The sequence below is a fragment of the Gigantopelta aegis genome, chromosome 5 (genome assembly GCF_016097555.1).
Source record: "Gigantopelta aegis isolate Gae_Host chromosome 5, Gae_host_genome, whole genome shotgun sequence".
In the NCBI taxonomy this organism is placed as follows: Eukaryota; Metazoa; Mollusca; class Gastropoda; order Neomphalida; family Peltospiridae; genus Gigantopelta; species Gigantopelta aegis.
The window spans coordinates 6498289-6510215 of NC_054703.1; the positions used below are offsets into that span (position 1 = coordinate 6498289).

Here is an 11927-nt window from a genome sequence, read left to right on the forward strand (position 1 = left end):
TTCTTTCGCAAAATAAAACGAGATTAGCTAAGATTCCTCGACATATTATTAACGACACCCCAGCACGAAAAATACATCGGCTACTGGGTGTCAAACTATGGAACGTCACAAACTTGTTTTACTCTTTTGTAACTTTATCCAAATGTGTTACAGGTTTGTAACTTAAGCAATCTTAGCGTCCCTTGTTACGGGTTGAAACTAGGGTCTGCACCTGTAAGATTGTAAAATATTTAGTTAGTTGACGAGTCGTAGAATAAAACTGTAATAGTAAGAAGATGGTATTTAAATGTTCTGGGAAGGACCCTAACCAGTACCCTTGTGTAGCCTACTCGATCCACATAAACATTAATTAAACACTCATTGTTCACCGTCGGGGCCCCGCGCTTGTAAACACTCATTGTTCACCGTCGGGGCCCGCGCTTGTAAAGACTCATTGTTCACCGTCGGGGCCCCGCGCTTGTAAACACCCATTGTTCACCGTCGGGGGCCCGCGCTTGTAAACACTCATTGTTCACCGTCGGGGGCCCGCGCTTGTAAACACTCATTGTTCACCGTCGGGGCCCGCGCTTGTAAACACTCATTGTTCACCGTCGGGGCCCGCGCTTGTAAACACCCATTGTTCACCGTCGGGGGCCCGCGCTTGTAAACACTCATTGTTCACCGTCGGGGCCCGCGCTTGTAAACACTCATTGTTCACCGTCGGGGCCCCGCGCTTGTAAACACTCATTGTTCACCGTCGGGGCCCGCGCTTGTAAAGACTCATTGTTCACCGTCGGGGCCCCGCGCTTGTAAACACTCATTGTTCACCGTCGGGGCCCCGCGCTTGTAAACACTCATTGTTCACCGTCGGGGCCCGCGCTTGTAAACACCCATTGTTCACCGTCGGGGGCCCGCGGTTGCAATACACTGTTTTAAAGTTTTGACGGCAAAATATTTCGAGTTTACAAAACTGGCGAGCTATATCCAGGCCCGTACGCAGAAATTTATATGGGGGGGGGGGGGGCGTAATCGACGGTCCAAAGGGCCGGAGTTGCTAGAGGGGTCCGGGGGCATGCCCCCCGAAATCTTTTTAAATCTAGAATGCAGGAAAAGCATTTTCCTGCATTCTGAAAAGTAAATTTGTCACATCGTCGGACTATTTTTTTTTTTTTTTTACACATCTACGGATGGACCTCGGCAGACTATGGGGGTGGGGGGTGGGGGTGGGGGATGCGTACGCTAAGATGGCTTCTAAAATATGGGCCCAGAATCTAATTTCTAATGACATCATACGCATACAATTTGTATGACGTTGCCATGACGTTACTGTCTCAGACTCTGTTAGTCTTGAGTCTAGACTCTAAAGGTGTTATAGGCACCAGGCCTGGGGCTGTATTTATAAAGATTTTCAGATTTTTTTCAGAATATTCTCAAAAAATTCTTAACACCTTAAAAGTACTCTGAGTGGAAAAAATATTCTTAAATTTACTTTTAAACATTTTCTGAGACAACTTTTAGTTAAGTCTTAAATTTGACTTTGAGAAAATTCTCAGATGGAATTCCCTTCGTAGTTAGGGGAAAGCCCGTCTATATTTAGCGCCACGTGTCAAAACAAGCAGACGTGCATCTGTCAGTGTCATCGTAATGGAGTCCAGCAAACCCAAACGGAAACCTAACTGGACCGAAGACGAAACGTTAAGCTTAGTTCGTTTGGTGGACGAAAGGAAAGACATAATAAGAGGTAAATTTGGAGCAGGCGTGACAAGCAAGAAGAAGAAGGAAGCATGGTTGGCAGTCACCGAAGAAATAAACGCCGCATTCCCTTCCGTGCTACGAACATCGGAAGACTGTGAGAAACGGTGGTATAACGTCCAGTGTAGATCACGAAAAGAAATTTCTACGCAAAAGACACACATGCAAGGCACAGGTAAGTTATTTCGGTAGACAGTGGTGTGCCTAATTTTCGTGCCCCTAAGCACGATTCCTACTCAAAATAACAAAATAAATAAGAACGATTTAGTAAACTCACAAAGTAGCCATTTCTCTTTGATTTACACACTCCAGAAACAAAACACCAAATTGCATAAAATGTAGAAATATTTTTTAAAAGTTCGAGAAAAGTCCCCGTGACACAACTTAGGGAGTTGTCTTTCCGTGCCCCTTACGAGCCCATTACAAAAACAAGGAAATGACCAATGTAGGCCATACGAAAAAAGTTAAGGATTGTTCAGTAATTTTTAAAATTGGATTGCTTAGCAAAAAGCCATTTCCATTTGTGGCACGAATAATGAACCTCCGGTACTTTTATAACATGAAATACTTATTCATTGCCCAAATAAAATGTTTCTTTTTAAATGTAATATATAAATGTTTACTAATACTAACATTTGAATGTACAAAATACACATTTTGTGTTCAATTCATGTTATACTTTTTATATTAATTTAATGTAAATTTAATCGATTCGGTTCTGTAGGCAGTAGGCGGAGCTTAAATCTATGACATCTTAAATCATAGACTATGTCATAATGGCAGATGGAGTTAAAAATAGCTAACGCCGGTTCTGTCATTTCGGGGGAATGGATGACTGTAAATCAACCCAGCACAAGAATTAACATTGGCTACTGTGTGTCATTATAATTATTTAAGAAATATTTTAAATATTGTATTAAAATATTTTAAATAAATATCATTGCATGAAGCTAATTTGTAAATAGTATTATGACATGTACATGTATATTCAAATTTTAAGACAATAATATTTATTTACAGTAGGATACTTACAATAATTAGGAAACATCCAGAGGCAGTAGCAACACGTACATTCCTTGAATATGGTTAAAATTTCCCCCCCCCCCCCCCCCCCCATCACATTTCAACAACTACAAAAACAGCGAAAGCATGTCAGTCGATTCCGTATGAAAAGTGAAAGATGGCGGGAAAAAGAACAACGTTCTTGTTTAAGACTTTCAGGGTACATGGTCCAACAATTCGGTCATCACTTGAAGTGTCAAATCCCCCCTGTGGTGGTCACAAGAATGAACTCACAGGATCGTCTCATTTTGTAAAACAGATATTGGTGATTTACTGACAATCAAATGTAACAACACCACATGGAAACATTTCGTACCAGGTTCATTTTGTACCTGATATGAATTCGTACCCTACTTATTTCGTGCCCTAGTAATTTCGTACCATGATCAGATTTTTTTATAATGCAGGCAGTAGAAGACATCAATGGCGGATCCGGGTGGGGGGCACGGTCCGCACGCCCCCCCCCCCTTATTCGCTGCAGACCTTTTATTTTTTACGTTATATTTTACTGTCAAGATTGCAGGAAATCGCATCTACGGCACATCTGCGCACCCCCCCCCCTATAGAAAATCATGGATCCGCCACTGGACATTGATGGCCCAAAGACATGCATGGATGTAGTGGTGGGGTGGGGGGGGGGCCCTCTGGAAATGAAAGGGTATTTGTAAAATATTAGATATATTTGTTCATTAAAATAGGTTCGTTCAAAGCTGCTGTCCCTTAGGGGGAATTCCATTTTTTTCTTCATATTTTCTTACACATAGACTAATTTTTATGTACAAAAGCAAATCTTGTAAAAATGGGCAATTGTATGGTCAAATACTATACGTGGAATTATTGTATTTTAAAAATTCATTTCTATAGTAATATTTGTTCTGCTTTTTTATTGTTGTTGCAGGAGGCGGTCCCGTGATGAACCTGAGTGGTATTGCTGAAGCAGTTTACGATGTTTTGGGGCATTCCAATGTTTCCATAAGTGGGGTTGACGGTGGCCTTGATTCGTCATTGATTCAGGTCATTGATTTAGGCACAAGGTACAATAGCAATAACAATAATAATGAACTTGTTTATTTCTTTATTTCACTAAATACATTATTTTCAGAGAATAGCACTACACTAACCACATCATCCCAAATCAATACAGCGTTCCCAGAGCCTAACCATACCCCCGCCCCCACCCCCTCCCAATATAATAAAACCTTTGAACAAAAATTAAATAAATTGTTATGTTTATAATGAAATTGCAAAAGAAGTAATGAAAACAAATAAGATGATAACTATAATCGCATGAAAATGATACAAGCCTATGGAAACGCCTACCCAGCATATGTATTTAAAATAAATTACTAGTAACACGCTTTGATAACATTAAAAGTAAGTAACAAACATGCATGTACAAAAAAAGTAAACAAATGTTAACTTGCCCTGCAGAGCAGATATGTTATGGTTTAACCCTCTGGGACTATCAAATGAACAATACCGTACATTGCCAGGGGTAACCTCTCTCCTTGTAAACGAACTTTGTCAAACATATGTATGCATCTGTTTCAGTGTGGTGCCTCAGAGTTCAACCGTCACACCCTCCACCTCTTCCACCATGAACCACCCACCAGCAACCGTCATCTTGGAATCAGTTCCCTGTGGGATAGACGATGATGCAGACGATAGGATAACGAAAAGAAGATATAGACAATTGAAAATAGATGTTCTAGAGTTGCAGAAACAATATTTAATGTTGAAAATTAAAAAAAATTAAAAAAGTGAAGAATAGAAACATATTATAAATTATCACGAAAACAATGATTCTCTTTAAATGTATGGACGGGTACAGTTTTGCCAGGCGTTAGAAAAATCTGCATATAAGCTAAACAATTCAATGTTTCAGTTTACTGTATGGCGGCCACCTGTCTATGACAGCCATGTTGAGGTTCCCCAACGTATTTTACTATGTGTTTTAACTTTGTATGTCAACCACCTGCTCAACGCGGCTACCGGTCACAATTTTCGAACTAAAAGGCGAAAATGAACCTGTTGTCGCGGCCATAAAAATGCATTGTAAAGAAATGGATGCAGCAGTTACCGTGATAAATGTTGAATTGAAAGCCGGTTCTCAGCCGGAATATCAGCGATCATGTTCACTTTAAAAAAAACCCACCCACGAACATAACAACATGAGCGGTGCTATAGGATTACAATATGTAGCAACCGTTATGTATTTATTTGATTGGCTGTTTATTAAGCATTAGTGATCTGTTGTGTCAGGTCACGTCATGTCAAAGGTCATAACTGTAAACACAATATGATGAATACATTGCAGTATCATTTAGTCTCATGCCGGCCACTTTTGTGGTTGCTTCTTTAATATAGAAATTAACATGTTAGATGTTTGGTGTTGTTCGGTGTTCCATGAATTGTTCCAGGTTAGCTTTGATAAGAAAAAAAATCCTTTAATCTTGTGACAAGTGCTGAAGACGGGTAACTGGCGGCAATTAGTAGACCAGTGTAGTTAGTGGCGCATGCTCGTATTCGACAATTAACAGGTGTTTTCACCTTGAGATGTAATCGAAGGTAATCATTAAAAGCAGTTGTTGAGTCTTGTTACCGAAAACAACGTGTCAGCTCTTGAGGTTATTATTATTAAATACTGTTGCTGTTTATTTCTGACATTTGTTTCTAAAAATGGCACCTAAAATTCGTAAGCCGATCGCGTTAACGCTAGTACAGAGGGTAAGCGTAAATTTGGATGTACAGTGTATTTGTTTAGTTTTTATTAAAGATTTCTAGCATAACAATAAAATTGTAAATTTTTGTTGACATTTATTCGGACCTGGATATGACGTCCAATTTTGGCCGGCCCCACAAGTGGCCGTCATATTAAAAAACATATATATATATCATATTATTTTACTCTGATTAAGTACCATGGAAGTGAATGTTGGTGAACTGAAGACGATGTCGCAGGCCATGTCCTTGTGGATTGGGTGCTCCTGCGGCTTCCGTTTCTTCGTCTCTCTCCTCTTCATCATCGTCAGGGTAATCACCAGCTTCATCTGGTGGCATCTGGATGTTACGGGCTTTACAAATGTTATGTAGAACCGAGCATGCGAGAATTACTTTGCAAGTCTTGGCAGGTGTTAAGCGGATTTCTCCATGGAGAACATGGAATCGCCTCTTCATCTGGCCAATTCCTCGTTCCACCACACTTCTGGTTCTTTTGTGTGCCCTACAAATGCATGACATTAATACATTTAATTACTCGTTCAGTATAATTTATTGAGCATCTTTTTAAAAGTAAAATATATAAGCAAAGGTTGATTTTGTATGCAATGATTTCTGCCAAGTGAATAAAATGTGTCAGATGCATTTTGTGGACCACCTGTGTATGATTTTTCTTTGTAATGTAATTTAATTCCTCGTATAGCAAATACATTTACTAACAATCTTGTGATGTTTGTAAACTGTAGTTTCCATGTAGTTATATTTAAATTCACTTAATAAGAACGAAATGGAAATGAATAGTAGTGTGAAACATTCAACAATCCTACATAGTTGTAAAGGGGATGTAATTGTGATACCTGTTATAGCGTGACTGGTCGCCAGGTTGAGGTCTCAGGAAGGGTGTCAGGAGCCATGTTTTACATGGGTACCCGCTGTCGCCTAGCAGATGACATCCTCCGGGAACGAGACGCCGGTCAAACATTTGCTTTATGCCACTCTCATGCAGAATCCGTGCGTCGTGAGTTGACCCGGGCCACTTGGCTACCACGTCCATCAGCTTGTACTCGGCATCAAAAATTACTTGTACATTCAGGCTGTGGAAGTGCTTCCTATTGACAAACTCAGGCTCGTCTTTGTGTGGAGCCTGGATACGGACGTGAGTACCGTCGATAACCCCGACAACGCCAGGAAATCCAGCAATTTGCAAAAATACGGCTTCATTCATTCGCACCTCATGATGGTTGAGAGGAAAGGTTATAAAACGTCGAATTATAACTGGCGTCGTTAAGGCGTTTAACGTTTCCGTAATAACCTTACTGATGCTTGGCTGGGAAAGTCCAAAGTCATCGCCATTACATAATTGCATTTTACCTGTTGCCAGATACCGTAACGTACAGACAATTTTTAATTCTGCCGAGATGGCCTTGTTTCGGCAGGTAGATGGTGATACGGCGTCCCTGACCAAGTCCGTAACAAACAAAATACCACCTTGATCTAAACGAAAACGTTTTAGAAGTTCTTCGTCGGTATAAATTGCAAAAAAGTCCTTTCTGTCCCTAAATATTCGCTGGCGGCGTCCCCCAAATGCAGCAGCGGCAGCCATTTTGTTTGAGATAAGAATTCTTAACCAATGTTAGGAGTCCTCTATATGTCTCTTAAGTTTTTTTTAACTTTGAGAATAATCTGAGAGCAATTCTGACATTTAAGATAAATTCTTAGGCATTCTGAGAATTATTTAAAAATTCTTAAACTTAAAGAGTATTTCTCAGGCATTCTAAGAATTTTCTTATATTTAAGAATTCTTAAGCACTTGAGAATCTTTATAAATATCGGCCCTGGTCTGATTAATGGCCGCCTATAATTTAATTTTCACCTGCTATTTTTATTCTTAATGATAATGGATATAATACGATTTGTAAAATGTAAATGTCTGTCCAAAAAAAAAGGTGTTACCGGGCAATTGTCCTAGAACTGCCACGGATCCACAGACGACCAGGGTGCATAGAATAAATTTCATGCTGGTACCCATACCACCTGCACTTGAAACACCTGAAATGTAAAACATATCAATGCTGGTACACATACTACCTGCACTTGAAACACCTGAAATGTAAAACATATCAATGCTGGTACACATACTACCTGTACTTGAAACACCTGAAATGTAAAACGTATCAATCCTGGTACACATACTACCTGCACTTGAAACACCTGAAATGTAAAACATATCAATGCTGGTACACATACTACCTGCACTTGAAAGACCTGAAATGTAAAACATATCAGTGTTGATACACCTGTGAAACACCTGTAATGTAAAACATATCAATGCTGATACAGATACTACCTGAAATGTAAAACATATCAATGATGGTACACATACTACCTGCACTTGAAAGACCTGAACTGTAAAACATATCAATGCTGGTACACATACTACCTGAATGTGAAACACCTGAAATGTAAAACATATCAATTCTGGTACACATACTACCTGAAATGTAAAACACCTGAAATGTAAAACATATTAATGCTGGTACACATATTACCTGACATGTAAAACATATCAATGCTGGTGCACATACTACCAGCACTTGAAACACCTGAAATGTAAAATATATCAATGATGGTACACTCTACCTGCACTTGAAACACCTGAAATGTAAAACATACCAATGCTGGTGCAATACTACCTGTACTTGAAATACCTGAAATGTAAAACATATCAATGCTGGTACACATACTACCTGAAATGTAAAGCATATGAATGATGGTACACATACTATCTGCACTTGAAACACCTGAAATGTAAAACATATCAATGCTGGTACACATACTACCTGCACTTGAAACACCTAAAATGTAAAACATAGCAATGCTGGTACACATACTACCTGAACGTGAAACACCTGAAATGTAAAACATATTAATGCTGGTACACATACTACCTGAAATGTGAAACATATCAATGCTGGTACACATACTACCTGAAATGTGAAACATATCAATGCCGGTGCACATACTACCAGCACTTGAAACACCTGAAATGTAAAATATATCAATGCTGGTACACACTACCTGAACTTGAAACACCTGAAATGTAAAACATATCAGTGTTGGTACACATACTACCTGCACTTGAAACATCTGAAATGTAAAGCATATCAATGCTGGTACACATACTACCTGAAATGTAAAACATATCAATGCTGGTACACATACTACCTGAAATGTAAAACATATCAATGCTGGTGCACATACTACATGCACTTGAAACACTTGAAATGTAAAACATATCAATGATGGTACACATACTACATGCTCTTGAAACACCTGAAATGTAAAATATATCAATGCTGGTACACACTACCTGCACTTGAAACATCTGAAATGTAAAACATATCAATGCTGTTACACATACTACCTGAAATGTAAAACATATCAATGCTGGTACACACACTACATGTACTTGAAACACCTGAAATGTAAAACATACCAATGCTGGTACACATACTACCTGTACTTGAAACACCTGAAATGTAAAACATATCAATACTGTTACACATACTACCTGAAATGTAAAACATATCAATGCTGGTACACATACTACATGTACTTGAAACACCTGAAATGTAAAACATACCAATGCTGGTACACATACTACCTGCACTTGAAACACCTGCAATGTAAAACATATCAATGCTGATACACATACTACCTGTACTTGAAACACCTGAAATGTAAAACATATCAATGCTCGTACACATACTACCTGAAATGTAAAACATATCATTGCTGATACACACACTATCTGCACTTGAAACACCTGAAATGTAAAACATATCAATGCTGGTGCACATACTACCTGCACTTGAAACACCTGTAATGTAAAACATAACAATGTAAAACATATTAATGTAAAACATATCAATGCTGGTACACATCCTACCTGCACTTGAAACACCTGAAATGTAAAACATATTAATCCCGGTACGCATACTACCTGTACTGTATAGCTATATTAATTTTCTTTTCTTTTTACGATCCCTCTCCAAACCTCCCCCAACGTTCCCTTGACATTCCGCCTCATGTCATTGCCCTCCCCACCCCCCCCCCCCCACCCCCAAATGGATTTTCTGGATCCGCCACTGACAATCTATGTGGAGTAACAACTATAACTTATAAAATATTTACCTTATCGTTACAGCCAGTGGTTCAAATCCAACAATAAAGAAGCAAGTAATTTTATTGACTTGTGCCGTTGCTATTTGATTTCTATGTGCCGTCCAGTAAGAACTACATTTCTACAAGAGCTGAATATTACGATAATACAAACATCATGCAATAAAGCGCAAGAAACATTTTGATTGGCTGATTGCTCTTGATTGCGACTGACAAGATTTTAAAACGTGGGTTATGACGTCACTACGACATACGTCATGACTACCCCCACTACTCGGAAGCAGCAGACGCCAGGACCGAAAAGGGGGGTGGGGTGGGGGGGGAGAGGGCGGCTAAAGCTGTCGGCTAAACCGGCAGTGATGGTCCCTCCCCCTGCAGAACCTCGCCGATGGAGACCGGAAGAGTGATGTCCACACCAACCAGTCCACCGGCACCTCCACAAGTTGTTGCGACAGCTGCTATGGAGCCAAGAAGAGGAAGGTGCCGGTCCAGGACACACAGCCCACGACTTGGCAGATCGCCCGTAACAAGCTTCCTGGACGGTACCGCGAGTGTGTGAAGGGGGAGTTCACTGCGACCTCTCAACTACCAGGCCCCTTCGTCCCAAAGAGCTGGAGACCAACACCATCTGGTCAAGGGCGGTACCAGTTCCAGTATGTCGAGGGAAGTCGAACCTTCTACCTGACTGCGGAGCGGAACGGTATGTACCGGCAACGCTTGCTGAAGGGCAGACATGGATAATCCAATCATCCATCGGATTATCAAGCTGATACTTCCGGAAGAATACTCAGCACTATTTCGGGGAGAGTGTTACATCGACCTGCCGCACTTCTTCCCGAGGTTCCGAGCCGATCATCCTATCAACTCGCCATGAGTTCCGCTGCGCACCCTCTTTTAGGACAGGCAATGGGAATGGGAACTCTATTTACGTGCCCATATCCACAGAGGTTCAGGCACGCCCACCCCGGACTAAGGTCTCACTACACAGATGTCATCTGCCATTGAAACCCATGTTAAACTGCCCAACTTCAAGCGAAGATTGCCCATAGAACGGGTTCTCGTTGGCACTAACAACATACACCATTGCAAACATACATTATATAAGCATTTATTTTCACTCCAAAATTGAGAACATTTCCGTCTCAGTTTTTTGCTATATGACCGCATCTGGCTGTAGTACCGGTCCGAATAGGTGGTTCATTAACCGATTCACTCCGGCTGTCACTTGCGCTATATACCCATGTCCCAAAAGGTCGATGCACAATATTACAAAATAACATGGGCAAAATACAGCCAGAAGGCATACATATTGTTTTAATTCTTCACCATTTGCTAGAAGTGAATATGTGACCCATAACATGTGTCCCAATTAGGAACTATAGTGGACCGTGATCAATGAACTGTCACCCGGAAGTGATCTGTGTAGTGAGACCTAAGCCTCTAACTTCGCCAATGACCATTTCCGGGACAGGCACCTCCTTTTTGGGGCTTAGTTGGACTTAAAACATTTCGGCCGCAGTTCAACATTTTATGGGGTTTTTTTTTTTAAATTTAACAGTCCGACGAAGTTTATTTTGGCAGCCCGTCTAAATTGCTCAAATCACCTTAAAACCTTTTCGGTCGAGCACTCTAATTTTATTGTTTGGACTTAAATTTTTGTAGCTCATTTTCCTTTCGGTCTTTGACCTAACTACTAACTTCGTATTCCAAATTCCGCCTACGTCAACACACACACATTGCTATTTTCAAAATTCGATCCATTTTCAACCCCTCCATCCCAGTCAGGCCACCGATGGGCGTGTTCGAAACCCTAGTGGTATATGAACACGATAAACTAGTTATCTATCTATCTAATTTCTTTTTGACCGCCCGATCTAATCTAGCGATCAAATTTAATGAGTAGAATTTTTTTTAAATTAATTATATTAATTAGAGATGCGCATCAAAATTTTAAAGGCCACTATTTAGGTTTTGGATGTAAATTTCAAAATTGTCCCTTTAATTTTTTCTGTAACGGAGCAAGTCAATGGCTATCCAGAGACATGTAGCCCAGTGGTAAAGCGCTCGCTTGATGTGCGGTCGGTGTAGGATCGATTCCCGTCGGTGGTCTCATTGGGCTATTTCTCATTCCAGCCAGTGCACCACGATTGGTACATCAAAGGCCGTGGTATGTGCTATCCTGTCTGTAGGACGGTGCATATAAAAGATCCCTTGCTATCTATGGAAAAATGTAG

General features: G+C 40.3%; 3 protein-coding genes across 3 annotated transcripts in view; 1 reads left to right on the forward strand and 2 right to left on the reverse strand.

The window, feature by feature from the left end:
• LOC121373695 (multiple epidermal growth factor-like domains protein 10) overlaps positions 1 to 9913 on the reverse strand; it is a 51218-nt gene extending 41305 nt beyond the window's left edge. The window contains exon 1 of the mRNA XM_041500423.1: positions 9706 to 9913. The gene's annotated coding sequence lies outside the window, so the exon portion shown is untranslated. The remainder of the gene's footprint in view (positions 1 to 9705) is intronic.
• On the forward strand, positions 1418 to 4549 carry LOC121373513. The gene is made up of 3 exons (XM_041500185.1): positions 1418 to 1906; positions 3692 to 3827; positions 4345 to 4549. The coding sequence occupies exons 1-3, from the start codon at positions 1624 to 1626 to the stop codon at positions 4547 to 4549; spliced, it is 624 nt and encodes a 207-aa protein (XP_041356119.1). The 5' UTR covers positions 1418 to 1623.
• Positions 4689 to 6736, reverse strand: LOC121373514 (putative nuclease HARBI1). The gene is made up of 2 exons (XM_041500186.1): positions 6369 to 6736; positions 4689 to 6016 (listed from the first exon to the last, which is right to left on the reverse strand). The coding sequence occupies exons 1-2, from the start codon at positions 6734 to 6736 to the stop codon at positions 5707 to 5709; spliced, it is 678 nt and encodes a 225-aa protein (XP_041356120.1). The 3' UTR covers positions 4689 to 5706.
• Positions 9914 to 11927: the final 2014 nt, after the last annotated feature.